The 18,892-nt window shown below is 45.0% G+C and overlaps 1 protein-coding gene across 1 annotated transcript in view; it reads left to right on the forward strand.

Moving 5' to 3' along the window:
* Window positions 1-827: 827 nt before the first annotated feature.
* The window catches only part of fgd5a (FYVE, RhoGEF and PH domain containing 5a), a 143,754-nt gene continuing 125,689 nt past the window's right edge, over window positions 828-18,892 (forward strand). The window contains exon 1 of the mRNA XM_043708646.2: window positions 828-2,351. Coding sequence (XP_043564581.2) covers window positions 943-2,351 — 1,409 coding nt within the window. The 5' untranslated portion in view covers window positions 828-942. The remainder of the gene's footprint in view (window positions 2,352-18,892) is intronic.

An 18,892-nucleotide genomic window follows, 5' to 3' on the forward strand; every position in this document is an offset into this window, starting at 1 on the left:
GGGGAGGAGGCAGAGGGTCCCGGGGAGGAGGCAGAGGGTCCCGGGGAGGAGGCAGAGGGTCCCGGGGAGGAGGCAGAGGGTCCCGGGGAGGGGGCAGAGGGTCTCGGGGAGGAGGCAGATGGTCCTGGGGAGGGGGCAGAGGTTCCCAGGGAGGAGGCAGAGGGTCCCGGAGAGGAGGCAGAGGGTCCCGGGGAGGAGGCAGAGGGTCCCGGGGAGGAGGCAGAGGGTCCCGGGGAGGGGGCAGAGGGTCCCGGGGAGGAGGCAGAGGGTCCTGGGGAGGGGGCAGAGGGTCTCGGGGAGGAGGCAGATGGTCTCGGGGAGGAGGTAGATGATCCCGGGGAGGGGGCAGAGGGTCCTGGGGAGGAGACAGATGATTCACGAGTTGAGGCCGATGAGACCAAGGACACAGATGATGGGGCAATGTGGGTCAAAGCCAGTGGGGAGGCAGCAGGCGGACTCTGGGTAGATGTGCTGGGGAAGGCCCAGGACACAGCAGACGGGGACACAGCAGACGGGGACTGCGCAGATGGAGATACTGCAGACAGGCTTTGCCAATGTGAGAGATCAGCAAACGAGCCTGGGGTAGGTGAGAATGAGGCAGGTGGGCATGAGGGAGATGGGAATAAGGGAGATGAACCTCGGGAATATGGGGAAGAGGTGGATGGGAATAAGGGAGATGGGTCAGGGGGAGATGGGGAAGAGGTAGGTGGGAATAAGGGAGCTGAACCTCGGGAAGATGGGGAAGAGGTGGATGGGAATAAGGGAGATGGGTCAGGGGGAGATGGGGAAGAGGTAGGTGGGAATAAGGGAGCTGAACCTCGGGAAGATGGGGAAGAGGTGGATGGGAATGAACCTCGGGAAGATGGGGGAGAGGTGGACGAATGTGTTGGAACATTATTAACTGGAACATCGAAGCTGCTGAATTATGAAGGGGAAAAGAACATGACTACATTATCATCAAACACTCAATCCTGGCACGTAAAGGAGGAACTTGGTCAAAATGAAGAACCAGTGGAATTGTCACATTCCTCCATAACTGCAGAACAGGGGGAGACATCTGAGAGGGACGATCAGCTGGGTATCTCTCCCGAAAATACCGTAGAGAAAGTCAGTCTTGCCAACTCTAACTGTGTCCTTAGATTCGCAGTTGAAAGTGGATACAGGCGACTATTGAAACAAGACTCTGAAGCCTCTGAGGGGATAGATGGAATGCTACCTTTGTATTTTGAAAGAGCTGATTTGGGAGGAGGGAGTGAGTTAGTTGATAAAGTGGGTGCTGATAAACCTGTTACCACTGATTGGAATAACACAAGATCAAGAGCAAGGTCTCTTAGTGTGAAAGTGCCAGATACAGTTTTGGAAGAAACCGGAATCCCACTTCAAAAAGCAGCCAGAGCAGCCGGAGAAGATTGTAACCTCGGTGACGTGTCAGTAAACAGGAGGTTGTTTACTGCAAAGCACAGATGCTACACTTTCTATCCCCATTCATTTTCTGTTGAAGCAAAGGATCTGCCCATTTCTATTTATAGACAAACAGAGAGACTTTTTGATAACAAAATGGAGACAATGGAAGATAATCTCTCCCTACTTTCTGTTGTTCCACCATCGGGCAGTTTGCTAAAACCGAATCCTCTCCCGACCTCTGCAGCCTCTAGTCCCTCCTCTGTGGTGGATATCCCTCCTCCGTTTGAGCTTGCCAGTATCACCAAAAAACCCATCACCAAAAGTTCACCGTCACTCTTGCTTGAAAACGAATCTCCGGATAAATATTTAAAACAGAATGCAAAGAAAAAGTCATCCTTCAAACGGTTTTTGCCCATTAAATTTCGGAAAAAGGTGGAAAATAAGATCGCAGTTGAGGTGAATGTGTGCAAGCCTCAATCGGATACAGTAAGGGTCCTGGATTTTGATCGGAGGAGTTTGGGGAATTCGCCGCAGATTAAGACGCGATCTGGAAAGATGCGAGTGTGGGATTCTTCCTCCACCTTCCTAATCAACAAAGATGGCAAGAGGAAAGGGACACCAAAACCTTTCAGTAGAAGCGTGACAAGGGTCGAGTCCTTTGAGGATAGGTCACGGCTTTCTTACTCATCGCTCCCATTAACTAAACCGCGATCCATTTCCTTCCCCAATGCCGACACATCTGATTACGAAAACATTCCAGCAGTCAGCTCAGACTACGAAAACGTGCAAATTCCATCCAGGAGGAATGGCCGCTCCGGGACCTTCACTGAATTCTTTGACAACCCCAGCAGAGCTTTCAGCTCCGCCTCGGAAAACGATGGATACGTGGACATGAGCAGCTTCACCCCATTCGAGAGCCGCAAGAACATGGATCAGGAACTTGAGAGGTGAGCACTTCCTTTAGAAAATTAGACTTCCCGAAAGCTGACACTTTTTGTTGAAGCTTTTTGTCATGCATTTATCGAGATAGTTCACAAGAAAACCAATTCAAGGCAAAGACCTCACTGCATGTGAGGAGAGTGCCACTTGTTTATGAAGGGGAAATCATGGCTGACAAATGTGCTAGAATAAAGAAAGTAAATATACTGTAGCCAAATTTACCATAAAATAGGTGGGAAGGCAAGTGATGAGGATGACCTAAAACAAAAGACTGCAGCGGTTAAAAGAGGGAACAAAAATTTGGCAGACAGAATGGGGGGAAATGTGAGGTTATGCCTCTTGGGAGGGAGAAAAAGGAGTAAAAAGAATATTACTTAAATGGAGAAAGATTGCAGAAAGAGGATTTGGGCAGAGGGATTTGGGAGTTTTCGTCCATTAATCACAAAACGCTCGCCTCCAGGTTCAGCAGGTGATAGGGAAGGCAAATGGAATATTGGCCTTTATTTCAAAGGGAATAGAATATTAAAATAGTAAGGCTTTGCTACAACTATGCAAGGCAGTAGTCAAACACAGCTGGAGTACAGTGAACAATTTTGCTACCCTGATCCAAGGGGGAGAAAAAAATGGAGTCAATCCAGAGAAGGATCACTAGATTGATCTCAGGTATGGAGAGACTGCCTTATGAGGAGAGGTTGGGCCTCACTGGAACATTGAAAAATGAGAGTCGACCTCATTGAAACATCAAGATTCTTACAGACCTTGACAGGGTAGGTGTAGAGAAGTTGTTTCCCCTTGTAGGAAACTCTAGGAGCAAAGAGCATGATCTCAGAATAAGGAAACACATTTAAGACAGAGATGAGGAATTTCTTATCTCGGGGGTTTTGAATCTGTAGAATTCTTTATTGTTGAGGCTGATCATTCAGTATTTTCAAGTTGAGACAGGTAGACTTTTAATCAGTAGTTATGGGGAGAAGAGTGGAAGTTGAGGATTATCAAATGAGCTTTGATCTTAATTGAATGTCCAAGGGCTGAATGGCCTGCTTTTCCTCATATGTCCTATGGGGAGGTCGTATGGTTTGGCAAGTGGACTCTGGTAGAGGTGTTGCCATGGAGGATGCTGACTGAAGGTTAACTGCCAGGCCTGTTTGAATTTAAACTGCACAGGTCTGATTGGTTTGAACATTGTCCTGAGGAATGATTCAGAAAATGGCTGTTACATACTGTTGTTGGGTTGGAGGCAGCATGCCGGATCAGTGGTTAACACTGCTATCTCACAGCACCAGGGACCTGGGTTCAATTCCAGCCTTGGGAGACTGTCTGTGTGGTGTTTGCACATTCTCCCTGTGTCTGCGTGGGTTTCCTCTCTGTGCTCCGGTTTCCTCCCACAGTCCAAAGATATGCCATGCTAACTTGCCCATAGTGTCCAGGGATGCATAGGTTAAGTGGATTAGCCATGGGAAATGCAGGTTTCACGTGGAAGGGGGTGAGTCTGGGTGGGATGCTCTTCTGAGAGTCAGTGTGGGCTTGATGGGCCGAATGGCCTGTTTCCACACTGTACGGATTCTATGACTAATTGTTACAGGCACAGTGCATGTACACTGGCAATTGACTATCAATCATTGTTAGTTGGTGCATTTGCCAGTGTATTACCTCTATTAGCCAGAGCCCACTCGCCAGTCAATCAACCTTCTCCTCATATGCAGTATAATGTCGAATTTCTTCTTGATTTCATATTCTTGTGAATTGTTCTGATGAGTGCAAGATGAGAAGCTTCAACAGATTTATCCTTTCTCAGCAATAGTCAATCAAGTAAGCACTCCATCAAGAACGCTATCAAGGCCCATAAAATTCAGTACGAGGGTGCATTGGTGATGACCTTGTTTCATGATTGAATCCAGTGAAGACAGACAACATAAAAATGCCAATCAGATCTCTTCAACTCGTGTCAAATAGTAACTTGTATTTATTTTGTTTAAATGCACTGATGAATGGGCAACATGTAAGTTATACTGTGTATGATCCCATTCAGAGCAATGGGGCAGAATGTGATTCCAGACCAATGGCAGAGTTGCAGAGGTGCTGAGAACCCAACCAAACTATGGATCTAAAATACTGTTTGTTGGCAATTGGCCTCTCTGTCATTAGTGCCTAACTTGCTCACTATTGCCCATAAGTGTCTGCGTTGCCTACCATCTGTCTCAATCATTAGTGTCTGTCTCAATCATTAGTGTCTGTCTCAATCACTAATGCCTGATTCATTCATTATTGTCTGTCTGATTTATTAGTGTCTGCACCATTCATTAATGTCTGCCCTGTTTATTAATGTCTATCTAGTTAATTAGTGACTCCCTTGTTAACTCCTGATGGATTCATTCATTACCATCTGTCTCGTGTATTAATGTTTGTCCAAACCACTTAGCTTAACATCCATTATTGGAAAAATATTATTGGAAGTCTATTATAAATGATCAATAGAGCTTTTAGAAATGCATAATATAATGAAGTAGAGACTGTATGGCTTCAAGAAGAGAAAATAATGCCTGAAAAATGTATTTGAACTCTTTGTGGAAGTAAAAAGTAGGATAGACAAAGGAAAAGCAGTAGATGTAACATATTTGGATTTTCAGAAGACCGCATGTTAGGCTACTTTAGTAAGGTAAGAGCCCATGGTGTTAGAAGTATTATATTAGCATATTAATAAGTCAGAGATTCAGAAAAGTGAGGGGCATTTTCAGAATGGCAACCTGTAATTGTGGTGTGCCACAGGGATTGATGCTGAGGCCACAGTAATTTCCAAGATACATGAATGAGTTGGATGAATCTTATAGCCAAGTTTGTGGATGGCACAAAAAAAGGTGGGAAGGCAATTGAAGAGGATGACACAAAGAAGAACACAGGCAGGCTAAGCGAGTGGACCTTGTATTCCACCTGGCAGATGGAATACAAGGGGAGGCAGTGGCCTAGTGGACTGTTAATCCAGAGACCCAGGTGATGTTCTGGGGATTGGGGTTCAAATCCCACCATGTAAAAAAAAAATTATGAATCAAGGATCTGAATGACGACCACTGCTGATTATCAGAAACACCCAGCTGGGGATAACTTATCTGGTTTGGCCTATATGTGACCCCAGACCCACAGCAATGTGATCAGCTTCCAACTGTCACCTGAGCAATTGGAGATGGGCAATAAATACTGGCCGAGCAAGTGATGCTCTCATCACATGAATACATTTCTAAAAAGTGAGGAGGTATGAGGTTATGGATTTTTAAAACTTCACTAGTGGGATGTGGGTGTCACTAGCTGGCCCAGCGTATATTGCCCGTCCCTCGTTGCCCTTGAGAAAGTGGTGAACTGCCTTCTTAAACCATTGTAGTCGACGTGCTGCAGGTTGACCCACAATGTCCTCAGGGAGGGAATTCCAGGCTGTTGACCCAGCGACAGTGAAGAAATGGCAATATATTTCCAAGACAGGGTAGTGTGAGTGGCTTGAAGGTATTACGGGCCAGGCCAGACCCCCTCAAAGCAAATCAAGAAGGAAGGCCAGACCCTAACGTTTCCAGTTGTTTTAAGCAGGTGAATGTAGATATTCGAGGAGTGATGCAACTGGTCCAAACCCCTCGGTTTGAAACAAAACAGAATTTATTTACAGAGTACCGAATGAAACACAAACAAAACAGGATACAGAATAAGAATAACTTAACCTATCCGCAAACCCAATAGACTATCCCAACTTAATGATGCTGTTCCAAATGCCTGCAATAGTCCCCATAAACACCCTCTTGGCAAAAGGCAGTTCTTAGAGGAGAGGGAGATGGCAGAGAGATTTAGTATGGAACCTGATTCCACTGTCGCTGTTTCTTTAGATGCCCCAGTTTAAACTGACCAGCAGCTCTGAACAACCAGACCGCTAAAACCAAAACAAACCAGAGAAAAGCCGAGCTGGGAGAACTGGCCATTGTACAAGTGTGTTTTTTTAAATTCAAAGTTTCCTCAAGTAGATATACAAAGACATCTTGAAACCCATGACTTTATGACCTCTCTGAAAAAAAACCACAAAGACAACATAACCTTGTTAAAGGAGCAGCATAGTCACACCTCCCCCCTATAAAAAAGAATGAACCATATCCAAAGTTGGCTTCATTTTAAAATCCCTTAATCTTAGACTGTTTGTACATGACAACCCCCCATATACATTACATTGACTATAATCATGCACTACTACATTCTGTTTCAGTCCATTTATTCCTGGCACTGAACGCCTCCATTTCTCATCTGAGTCTGAACAATGCATCAGCAATCACGCTTGCTCATCCTGCCACATGCACAGCTATCAAAGTGAATGGCTGTAACAACAAGCCCCACCTAAACAGGCTGGAATTTCTGTCCTTAAATTTCTCCACAAACTTCAATGGGTTATAAGTAAATTAGATTACTTACAGTGTGGAAACAGGCCCTTCGGCCCAACAAGTCCAGACCAACCCTCCGAAGAGCAACCCACCCAGACCCATTCCCCTACATTTACCCCTTCACCTAACACTACAGGCAATTTAGCTCGGCCAATTCACCTAACATGCCACGGCCAATTCACCTGACCTGCACATCTTTGGACTGTGGGAGGAAACCAGAGCACCCGGAGGAAACCCACGCAGACACGGGGAGAATGTGCAAACTCCACACAGACAGTCACCTGAGGCGGGAATTGAACCCAGATCTCTGGCGCTGTGAGGTAGCAGTGCTAACCACTGTGCTGCCGTGCTGTCCATTAGTACAGTTATGATCAGTGTATATGATAAACATTGAAATGTTGTAACGCCAACACCAAGATCAAAGTCTCCTTCTCAACTGTCGAATATTTCTGCTAATGAATGTTCAATTTCCTGGAGAAATACCCAATCTTCTCATCATCTTCCTGTAAGAACACAGCATCGACATCCACAGCCACATCACTCGCATCGATAGCCACCGTGAATGGCTTTGTGTAATTAGGTGTGGTTAATAGTAGGGCAGTGTCAGATGCCTTCTGACAGTCGACTGTCCACTGAAACCTCATGTCTTTCTTTACACACTACTAAAATTTGGTATGAACTTTTGGTAAAATCCACTCATTCCCAGCAATCATCGTGTGCTCTTTTTGTCGACAGTATGGGAAACTCCCCAATTATCTTTGCTTTTGCATTCCATGGGGCCACGAATGGGACTTGGGCTTGGCAAATTTGATTTTAGCCAGGTTTATCACCAAACCTGCCTCTTGACGTTGATTGAACAAGTGCAATAAGTGTTGCATATGTTCCTTCCATGTGTGACTAAAAGCCACCTACGTAGACAATATATTTGGGTAATCTGGAAATCACTTTATTGATAGCCTTTGAAATGTGGCTGGCACATTTTTCATACAGCGTGGTATTACTTTAAATTGATGTGTTCCATTTGGCATTATGAAAGTTGAAATCATCTTTGCTCTTTCAAACAGAGGTACCTGCCAGTATAGTCTGAGCAAGTCCAACTTAGGAATATATAAGTTGCTTCTCCCACATTTTCATTACAGTCTTCCAAAATTGGATATGAATCAATTGCAGTTACCGACTGTAACTGCATTAACTTTGCAGTAGTCCGTTACTTAACCGTTGGGTACCGTCTGGTTTTGGCACCATTACGGCGGGTGAGCTCCAGTCACTGTAACTAACTTCGATTATGTCATCTTGAAACATGCGCTCAGTCTCCTTTTGAACCTGTGCCAACTTTAGAGGGCTATCCCTGTAAGGATGTTGCTTAAACTGTGCAGCATTTCCTATCTCTATATCATGTACAATTAGATTCGTACTTCCCAGTTTATTTCCACATATCACCCCATGCGATACCAATGACTCTTTCAAATCGTTTCAAGTTTCCTCTGGAAGGTAAGTCATTAATTTATCCCAAGTATTGACAGTTTCCTCACTGTCCAATTTAATTTGAAGAATGTCCAATTTGGAATCCTCTGACCTTAGTTCTTCACTCTGTGTTGTCACCAATAACACAGTGTCCTTTTCCTTTCCTTCTCTATCAAATTATCTTTTGAGCATATTCACATAGAATCATACAGCCATTGTGATGTACTGCACAGAAACAGACCCTTTGGTCTAACTCGTCCATGCCGGCCAGATATCCGAAATTAATCTCGTCCCATTTACCAGCACTTGGCCCTTATTTCTCTCAACCTTTCCTATTCATGTACCCATCCAGATGCCTTTTAAATGTTGTAATTGTACCAGCCTCCACCACGTCCTCTGGCAGCTCATTTGATACATGCACCATCCTCTGCATGAAAAAGTTGGCCCATGGGTCCCTTTTAAATCTTTCCCCTCTCACCCTAAATCACTCCAGTGAAAAGACCTTGTCTATTTATCGTATTCATGTCCCTCATGATTTTATATATCTCTATAAGGTCACCCCTCAGCCTCCGATGCTCCAGGGAAAACACCCCTCAGCCTCTCCCTTTAGTCCGAATTCAGCAACCCTGGCAACATCCTTGTCAATCTTTTCTGAACCCTTCCAAGTTACACAATATCCTTCTGATATGAGGGAGACCAGAACTGCACGTGATATTCCAAAAGTGAACCAACCAATGTCCACAACATGACCTCCCAACTCTTATACTCAATACTCTGACCAATAAAGAAAAGCATACCAAACGCCTTCTTCACTATCCTATCTACCTGTGACTCCACTATCAAGGAGCTATGAACCTACACTCCAAGGTCTCTTTGTTCAGAAACACTCCCCAAGATATTACCATTAACTATATAAGTCCTGTCCTGATTTGCCTTTCCAAAGGGTGGCACGGCGGCTCAGTGGTTAGCACTGCTGCCTCACAGCACCAGGGTCCCAGGTTCAATTCCAGCCTTGGGCGACTGTCTATGTGGAGTTTGCACATTCTCCCCGTGTCTGCGTGGGTTTCCTCTGGGTGCTCCGGTTTCCTCCTAAAATCCAAAGATATGCAGGTTAAGTGAATTGGCCACACTAAATTGCCTGTAGTGTTCGTTACATTAGTCAGAGGTAAATGTTGGGGAATGGTTCTGGGCGGCTTACTCTTCAGTGGGTCGGTATGGACCTGTTGGGCCGAAGAGTCTGTTTCCATACTGTAGGGAATGTAATCTAAAAAAATGCCACACCTCTCATTTATCTAAATTAAACTCCATCTGCAAATCCTGGGCCCAATGGCCCACCTGGTCAAGACCCTGTTGTACTCGGATCCCACACCTCCCCCCTCACCTCCCTCCAAGGCCCCAAAGGAAACTTCCATATCCGCCACAGATTCACCTGCACCTCCACACACATCATCTATTGCATCCTCTGCACCCGATGTGGCCTCCTCTATATTGGGGAGACAGGCGGCTACTTGCGGAGCGTTTCAGAGAACACCTCTGGGACACCCGGACCAACCAACCCAACCTATGGCTCAACACTTCAACTCCCCCTCCCACTCCACCAAGGATATGCAGGTCTTTGGACTCCTCCATCGCCAGACCACAACAACACGACGGTTGGAGGAAGAGCGCCTCATCTTCCGCCTAGGAACCCTCCAACCACAAGGGATGAACTCGGATTTCACCAGTTTCCTCATTTCCCCTCCCCCCACCTTGTCTCAGTCAAATCCATCGAATTCAGCACCGCCTTCCTAACCTTCAATCTTCTTCCCGACCTCTCCGCCCCCACCCCAGTCTGACCTATCACCCTCACCTTGACCTCTTTCCACCTATCACATTTCTGACACCCCTCCCCCAAGTCCCTCCTCCCTACCTTTTATCTTAGCCTGCTGGACAAACTTTCCTCATTTCTGAAGAAGGGCTTATGCCCGAAACGTCGATTCTCCTGTTCCCTGGATGCTGCCTGATCTGCTGCGCTTTTCCAGCAACACATTTTCAGCTCTGATCTCCAGCATCTGCAGTCCTCACTTTCTCCTCCTTGATAATCAAGTAATCCAGTTACAATGGTGATAATCGCAAAACAGTTATCAGAAGAATGTCCTGATTGTCAATTCAGTGTAACATCCTGACAGCATCAAACAGTTCTTGATGGGACCAGGAGATTCCAGTTCTCTTCAAGGGGAGATGAGAATGTCCCTTTTGAAGCAGCAAGGTGTTTCCATTGTTTCTCTCCTGTGAGCAAGGCATTCTGGTGCCTGTCCATCTGACCTGTCCTTTGTGTGGCTTGGGTATCACTAGGGTACGAGACTGCTTTCGGGGCTTTGGGACAGCTGTGCCAATCCGGTCCAGGAAGCTTATTGTTTGTCTTGGAACTGTATTCCCTGGTCTGCGAGTGACTGTGGTCATATCTGGTTTCCCTTGTCAGCATATTTGGTCAATGCTGAGGCATTCTGGGTGTTTCTTGTATGGTTGGGACAGGCTTGATTTTCTGTGTTCTGTGTGGCCATACTGTGGATAGGCAGGGTGGCAGATCTTTACCCACACTCTGTAAGATTTCTTTTTGTCTGGAGTCCTTACAAAGTAGTTCACCTCACTCCATCTCCTTTCTACTTGATAAGGTCCATTAAACCTGGCTCAAAAATTCACCTATCACTGGAAGTAACACAATGTCTTATCTCCGATAGCAAAATTGTGAGTTTGTGATTTCTTGTCTGCTTTTTGTTTCATTGTATGCTGTGATACTGATGTCTAGACAACTCCCCCACTCTACTCAAATGTTCCCTAAAATCTGACAGAGTCCAAATATGTGGTCTCCGAATTCTAACTTACCAAGTTCTCTCACTCTCACCTCACGTTCAAAAACTAATTCAAATGGACTGATTTTTCATCAATTCATTTGGTGCAGGGCAGGTGACTGTGGTGTCAGTGGGGGAGTACTTTGGGGCCAGCGACCATAATTCTATTAGATTTAAAATAGTGATGGAAAAGGATACACCAGATCTAAAAGTTGTAGTTCTAAATTGGAGAAAGTTCTAAATTGGAGAAATTTTGATGGTATTAAGCAAGAACTTTCACAAGCTGATTGAGGGCAGATGTTCGCAGTTAAAGGGACGGCTGGAAAATGGGAAGCCTTCAGGAATGAGATAACAAGAATCCAGAGAAAGTATATTCCTGTCAGGGTGAAAGGGAAGGCTGATAGGTATAGGGAATGCTGGATGACTAAAGAAAGTGAGGGTTTGGTTAAGAAAAAGAAGGAAGTATATGTGAGGTATAGACAGGATCCTAGAAGGGTGTGAATCCTTAGAAGGGTATAAAGGCAGTAGGAGTATACTTAAGAGGGAAATCAGGAGGAAAAAAGGGGACATGAGATAGCGTTGGCAAATGGTGTAAATCCAAAGGGCTTTTACAAATACATTAAGGACAAAAGGGTAACTAGAGAGAGAATAGGGCCCCTCAAAAATCAGAGCTGAAAATGTGTTGCTGGAAAAGCGCAGCAGGTCAGGCAGCATCCAGGGAACAGGAGAATCGACGTTTCGGGCATAAGCCCATCTTCAGGAATGGCTTATGAAGAAGGGCTTATGCCCGAAACGTCGATTCTCCTGTTCCCTGGATGCTGCCTGACCTGCTGCGCTTTTCCAGCAACACATTTTCAGCCCCTCAAAAATCAGCAAGGTGGCCTTTGTGTGGAGCCGCAGAAAATGGGGGAGATACTAAGCTAGTATTTTGCATCAGTATTTACTGTGGAAAAGGATATGGAAGATATAGAATGTAGTGAAATAGATGGTGACATCTTGAAAAATGTCCATATTACAGAGGAGGAAGTGCTGGATGTCTTGAAACGCAAAAAAATGGATAAATCCCCAGGACCTGATCAGGTGTACCCTAGAACTCTGTGGGAAGCTAGGGAAGTGATTGCTGGGCTTCTTGCTGAGATATTTGTATTATCGATAGTCACAGGTGAGGTGACGGAAGACTGGAGGTCGGCAAACGTGGTGCCACTGTTTAAGAAGGGTGGTAAGGACAAGCCAGGGAACTATAGACCAGTGAGCCTGATGTTGGTGGTGGGCAAGTTGTTGGAGGGAATCCTGAGGGACAGGATATACATGTATTTGGAAAGGCTAGGACTGATTAGGGATGGTCAACATGGCTTTGTGCGTGGGAAATCATGTCTCACAAACTTGATTGAGTTTTTTGAAGAAGTAACAAAGAGCATTGATGAGGGCAGAGCGGTAGATGTGATCTATATGGACTTCAGTAAGGCGTTCGACAAGGTTCCCCATGGGAGACTGGTTAGCAAGGTTAGGTCTCACAGAGTAAAGGGAGAATTAGCTATTTGGTTACAGAACTGGCTCAAAGGTAGAAGACAGAGGGTGGTGGTGGAGTGTTGTTTTTCAGACTGGAGGCCTGTGTAGTATTTTGCATCAGTATTTACTGTGGAAAAGGATATGGAAGATATAGAATGTAGTGAAATAGATGGTGACATCTTGAAAAATGTCCATATTACAGAGGAGTAAGTGCTGGATGTCTTGAAACGCAAAAAGATGGAATTCAGTTGGTTTAGACAGTGCTTGGTGTAGTAAAGGCTGTTTCAGTCACTGAGAGTTCCCTCCAACAACTTGCCCACCACCAATCTCAGGCTTACCAGTCTATAGTTCCCTGGCTTGTCCTTACCACCCTTCTTAAACAGTGGCACCACGTTTGCCGACCTCCAGTCTTCCGTCACCTTACCTGTGACTATCGATAATACAAATATCTCAGCAAGAGGCCCAGCAACCACTTCCCTAGCTTCCCAAAGAGTTCTAGGGTACACCTGATCAGGTCCTGGGGATTTATCCTGGGATTTTTCCTGACTGTGTGGTAACAAGTACCACCACACCAGATTTGCAGCAGTTGAGACAGGAGAGATTAAAGAGTACAGATGAGAAAATTGAAGTGGAATTAGCAGGGACCCTGTTTGATCAAATAGTTGAGACAAACCAGGAGCAGACAGATGATACAGCAAATATCTTTCAGTCAGAGAAATTAACTGAGTTACAGCAGAAAGAGGAGAAACTACAGCAATTATATCAACAGCCAGAACAAAAGACATTAACACCTACCACTGGCCACCTTTGAGTCCAGCGGCCTTAATTCCAATTTGGAACTATTGAACAAATCCAGTAAAGAGCCCTCAGTCTGTTATGGACCAGACCAGACACCCCCCCCCCCCCCCCCCCCCCCCCCAAAACATTTCAAGAAGGAAGCCGAGACCTTAAATTTTCCAGTTGTTTTAAGCAGGTGATAGTGGATATTCGATGAGTGATGCAGCCTGTCAAAATCCCCTCGGTTTTAAACAAAACAGAATCTATTTACAGAGTACTGAATGAAACAGAAACAAAACAGGATACAGAATAATTTAACCTATCCAAAAACCGGATAGACTATCCCAACTTAATGATGCTGTTCTAAATGCGTGCAGCAGCCCCCATAATCACCCCCTTGGCAAAAGGGTAAAACCAGACCCAGGTTGTTACAGGAGAGGGAGATGGCAGAGTGATTTAGCATGGAGCCTCTTGCTGTTTCCTTAGATTCCCCAGCTTAAACTGACCAGCAGCTCTGAACAGCCAGACTGCGAAAACCAAAACAAACCATAGGGGCTCTATGGGCGGCACGGTGGCACAGTGGTTAGCACTGCTGCCTCACAGCGCCAGAGACCCGGGTTCAATTCCCGCCTCAGGCGACTGACTGTGTGGAGTCTGCACGTTCTCCCCGTGTCTGCGTGGGTTTGCTCCGGTTTCCTCCCACAGTCCAAAGATGTGCAGGTCAGGTGAATTGGCCATGCTAAATTGCCCATAGTGTTAGGTAAGGGGTAAATGTAAGGGTATGGGTGGGTTGCGCTTCGGCGGGTCGGTGTGGACTTGTTGGGCCGAAGGGCCTGTTTCCACACTGTAATGTAATCTAATCTAATCTAACCAGACTAAAGCTGAGCTGGGAGAGCTGGCCACTCCCTTTTCATTGTACAAGGGTTATTTTTAAAACTTAAAAGCTTCCTCAAGTAGATAAACCCAGACATCTTGGAACCCATGACTTTATGACCCCTCTGAAATAAAACCAAGGACAACATAACCTTGTTAGAAGGAGCAGCATTGTCACAGAAGGGAACTTTGTATCTGCTGTTGTTGTCCTTCGAGATGTTATTGATGATGGGTTTGAAGTGGAGCTTTTTTAAATTCACTTGTGTGATCTGGATTTTGAGGCTGAGTCAGCATTTACTGCCCATCCTTAGCTGCCCAAGTGAAAGGAGTGGTCCACACAATGTAAGTTGACCCACACTGCCCTTAGTGAGGGAAATCCAGGATTTTGATCCAATGACAGTGAAGAAATGACAGTATATTTCCAAATCAGGATGATGACTGGCTCAGCGAGCAGCTTGTAGGGGCTGGGTGTTCCCATGTATCTGTTCCCCTTGTCCTTCTCGATTGAAGTGGTCATGGGTTTGGAAGCTGCTGTCTGAGGAGTTCTGGTGAATTTCTGCAGGGCTTCTTGTAGATGGTACATACTGCTGCTACTCATCATCGATGGTGGAAGGAGTGAATGTTTGTGGATGAGTTGCCAATCAAGTGGGCTACTTTTTCCTGGATAGTGTCAATGTTTTTTGGAGCTGTACACATACAGGCAACTGGAGACTATTCCATCACACTCTTGACTTGTACCTTTTAGATGATGGACATGCTTTGGGGTGTTAGGAGGTGAGTTACCACAGGATTCCTAGCCTCGGACCTGCTCTTGTAGCCACTGTGTTTAAGTGATGACTCCTGTTGAGTTTCTGGTCAATGGTAGCCTGCAGGATGCTGCTAGTGGAGGGATCTATGATGTTACACCATTGAATGTCAAGGGACAGTTGTTATATTATCTCTTATTGGAGATGGTCATTGCCTGGCATTCATATGGGGCCAATGTTTCCAGCCCAAGTTTGGATATTGTCCAGGTCTTCTTGCGTTTGAACATGGACTACTTCTGTATCTGAGAGTCATGAATGGTGCTGAATATTGTGCAGTCATCCGCGAACATTCCCACTTCTGACATTATGATGTAAGAAAGGTCATTGATAAAGTAGCTGAAGATGGTTGGGTCTAGGATACTACCCTGAGTTCTGTTTAGTATCTTCACTAGGTTGACACCTCATTACTGTGCATTCCTGGTGCTGCTCCTGGACTGCCCTCCTGCACTCTCCTTTGAACTCGGTTTCTGCGTTGTTCATCCATGTCTGATTAGTTCCTCAGTTTCTGCCTCGGTCATCAGTGTGTTGCCATTCATTCGTGTCTGTCGCCTTCATTTGTATATGATTAGTTCATTAGATTGACAGTGTAGGAATGGAGATATGTCAGGATGGTGAGCAACTTGGAAGGAAACTTGCGAGGGTGATATTCCAACATTTCTGCTGTCCTTGTCCTTCTAGATATTAGTGGTCATGGGTTTTGGTGTCTGTCTCATGTATCAGTGTCTGATACATTCATCATTTATCTGTCATTCAGCAGTGTTTGATTCCTTCATTGTTGTCTATCTCATTATTATTGTCTGTCTCAATCATCAGTGTCCATCTTGTGATTAGTCTCTCATTTATTCATCCGTGTCTGTCTTGTTCATTACCTTCTGTTTTGTTCATTGTTGTCTGGCTCAGTCATTAGTGCTTGATTTCTTAATTAGTGTGATTCGTTCTTAGTGTTTGACTCATTCATTAGTGTCCCTTGTACATTCATTCCTCAGAATTAGATTCATTCATCAGTGTTTACCTCATTCAGGAGTGTCTATCTCGCACATTAGTATCTGACTCATGTATTTGTGTCTGCCTCATTCATTAGTACCTAATTCGTTCATTAGTGTCTGACTCATTCTTTCTCTTGTTCATTCGTGTTGGTGTCGCTTATTAGGGTCTGATTAAATCATTCATGTCTGAATCATTCATTTGCTCTCGTTCATGAGTGTCTCTCCTGTTCATGAGTGTCTCTCCTGTTCATGAGTGTCTCTCTCATTCATGAGTGTCTCTCTCATTAGTGTCTGTCTGATTTATGAGTGTCTCTCGTTCATTAGTGTCTCTCCTGTTCATTAGTGTCTCTTTTGTTCATCAGTGACTCATCCATTCATTGGTGTCTCATGCGTTCATTGGAGTTGGTCTCTTTCATTATCGTTGTCTTGTTCACTATGAGCCTGATTCATGTATCAGTGCCTGTCTAGTTTATTAATGTCTGTCTTGTTTATTAGTCTGTCTCATTCATTCCTGTCTATCTCGTTTATCCATATCTGTGTCATTTATTAGTATTTGACTCATTCTTTCATGTCTGATTCATTCACTAGTGTTGTCTCAATCATTACTGTCTGTCTCAGTCTTTAATATGTTTCATTCATTAATGGCAGATTAGTGTCTGACTAGTTCAACAGTATGTGTCTGGTTCACCAGTGTCTGATTGTTTAACTAGTGTCTCCCCGTGTCTGCACGGGTTTCCTCCGGGTGCTCCAGTTTCCTCCCACAGTCCAAAGATGTACAGGTCAGGTGAACTGGCCATGCCAAATTGCCTGTAGTGTTAGGTGAAGGGGTAAATGTAGGGGAATGGGTCTGGGTGGGTTGCTATTCGGAGGGTCGGTGTGGACTTGGGCCAAAGGGCCTGTTTCCATTCTGTAAGTAATCTAATCTAATCTCACTCTATCATTAGTGTCCGTCTCATTCATTGGTGTCAGTCTCATTAATTAGCATCTGACTGGTTCATTAGTGTCTGTCTTGATAAATAATGTCTTATTCACGTTTTAATGTCTGATTCTCCCATTCATGTCTGCGGCATTCATTAATGAGTGTATGATTTGTTCATTTGTCTTTGTCTTGTTCAACAATTCTGGTTGCTCTGCTATAGGAGAGATGTTATTAAACTGGAAAGGGTGCAAAAACGATTTACAAGGTTATTACTAAGACTAGAGAGAAAGTGAGGGCTGCAGATGCTGGAGATCAGAGCTGAAAATGTGTTGCTGGAAAAGCGCAGCAGGTCAGGCAGCATCCAAGGAACAGGAGAATCGACGTTTCGGGCATAAGCCCTTCTTCAGGAATGAGTCCAGCAGGCTAAGATAAAAGGTAGGGAGGACGGACTTGGGGGAGGGGTTTTGGAAATGCGATAGGTGGAGGGAGGTCAAGGTGAGGGTGATAGGCTGGAGTGGGGTGGGGGTGGAGAGGTCAAGAAAATGATTGCAGGTTAGGAAGGCGGTGCTGAGTTCGAGGGATTTAACTGAGACAGGGTGGCGGGAGGGGAAATGAGGAAACTGGAGAAATCTGAGTTCATCCCTTGTGGTTGGAGAGTTCCCAGGCAGAAGATGAGGCGCTCTTCCTCCAACCGTCATGTTGCCATGGTCTGGCGATGGAGGAGTCCAAGGGCCTGCATGTCCTTTGTGGAGTGGGAGGGGGAGTTAAAGTGTTGGGCTACAGGGTGGTTGGGTTGGTTGGTCCAGGTGTCCCAGAGGTGTTCTCTGAAATGTTCCGCAAGTAGGCGGCCTGTCTCCCCAATATAGAGGAGGCCACATCGGGTGCAGCGGATGCAATAGATGATGTGTGTGGAGGTGCAGGTGAATTTGTGGCGGATATGGAAGGATCCCTTGGGGCCTTGGAGGGAAGTAAGGGGGGGAGGTGTGGGCGCAAGTTTTGCATTTCTTGCGGTTGCAGGGGAAGGTGCTGGGAGTGGAGGTTGGGTTGGTAGGGGGTGTGGACTAAGACTAAGACTAGAGGAGTTGTGTTATAAGGACACACTGGCACTTTTCTGACTGAAGTGTAGGAATCTGAGAGGTATCATACAAAGGTTTATGCAATAACAAGGGGCATAGATAAGGTGAATAGTTAAAGACTTTTTATCAGGGTTAGGGAGTCCAAAACTAGGTGTAAGGCGATAGGGGAAAGATTTAAAAGGGACCTGAGGGGCAGCTTTTTTGCATAGGGGTGATGTATATATGGAACAAGCTGCCAGCGGAAGTGGTAGGGACGGGTACAGTTACAATATTTAAAAGACATTTGGACAGGTACATGAATAAGAAAGGTTTAGATGGATATGTGCCAAATTCAGGCAAATGGGACTAGTTCAGTTTCAGAAACCTGGCCAATATGGATGAATTGGGCCAAAGAGCCTGTTGCCTTACTGTACGACTCTTTAACGGTTTGTCTCATTCATTAGCTTCTGATTCAGTCTTTCATGTCTGCCTCATTCGTTAATATCTGACTCATTCTCTGTCTTGTTCATTAGTGTTTGATTCATTATCAGTATTTGATTTGTTCGTTACGACTTGACTTTTTAATTTGCGTCTGTCTCAATCATCAGATTCTGATCCATTCATCAGTATGTGACACAACCGTTAGTACCTGATTCATTCATTCGTGTCACTCTCACTCAGTCGTGTCACTCTCACTCAGTCGTGTCAGTCTTGTCCGTCAGTGTCTGATTCATTTACCAGTCTGTGACTCAGACTTTAATGTCTAATTCACAAACTTGTGTCTGTCTCATTCATTTGTGTCCTATTCCATCATTAGTGCCTGATTTGTTCATCACTGTCTTGTTCATCAATGTCTCATCTGTTAATTAGCATTTCATTCATTAGTGTTGGATTCGTTCGATAGAGTCTGTCTTATTCATTAT

This window comes from Chiloscyllium plagiosum, unplaced genomic scaffold (assembly GCF_037043375.1).
Source record: "Chiloscyllium plagiosum isolate Xiang-an unplaced genomic scaffold, Cpla_swu_hap1 HiC_scaffold_14, whole genome shotgun sequence".
In the NCBI taxonomy this organism is placed as follows: domain Eukaryota; kingdom Metazoa; phylum Chordata; class Chondrichthyes; order Orectolobiformes; family Hemiscylliidae; genus Chiloscyllium; species Chiloscyllium plagiosum.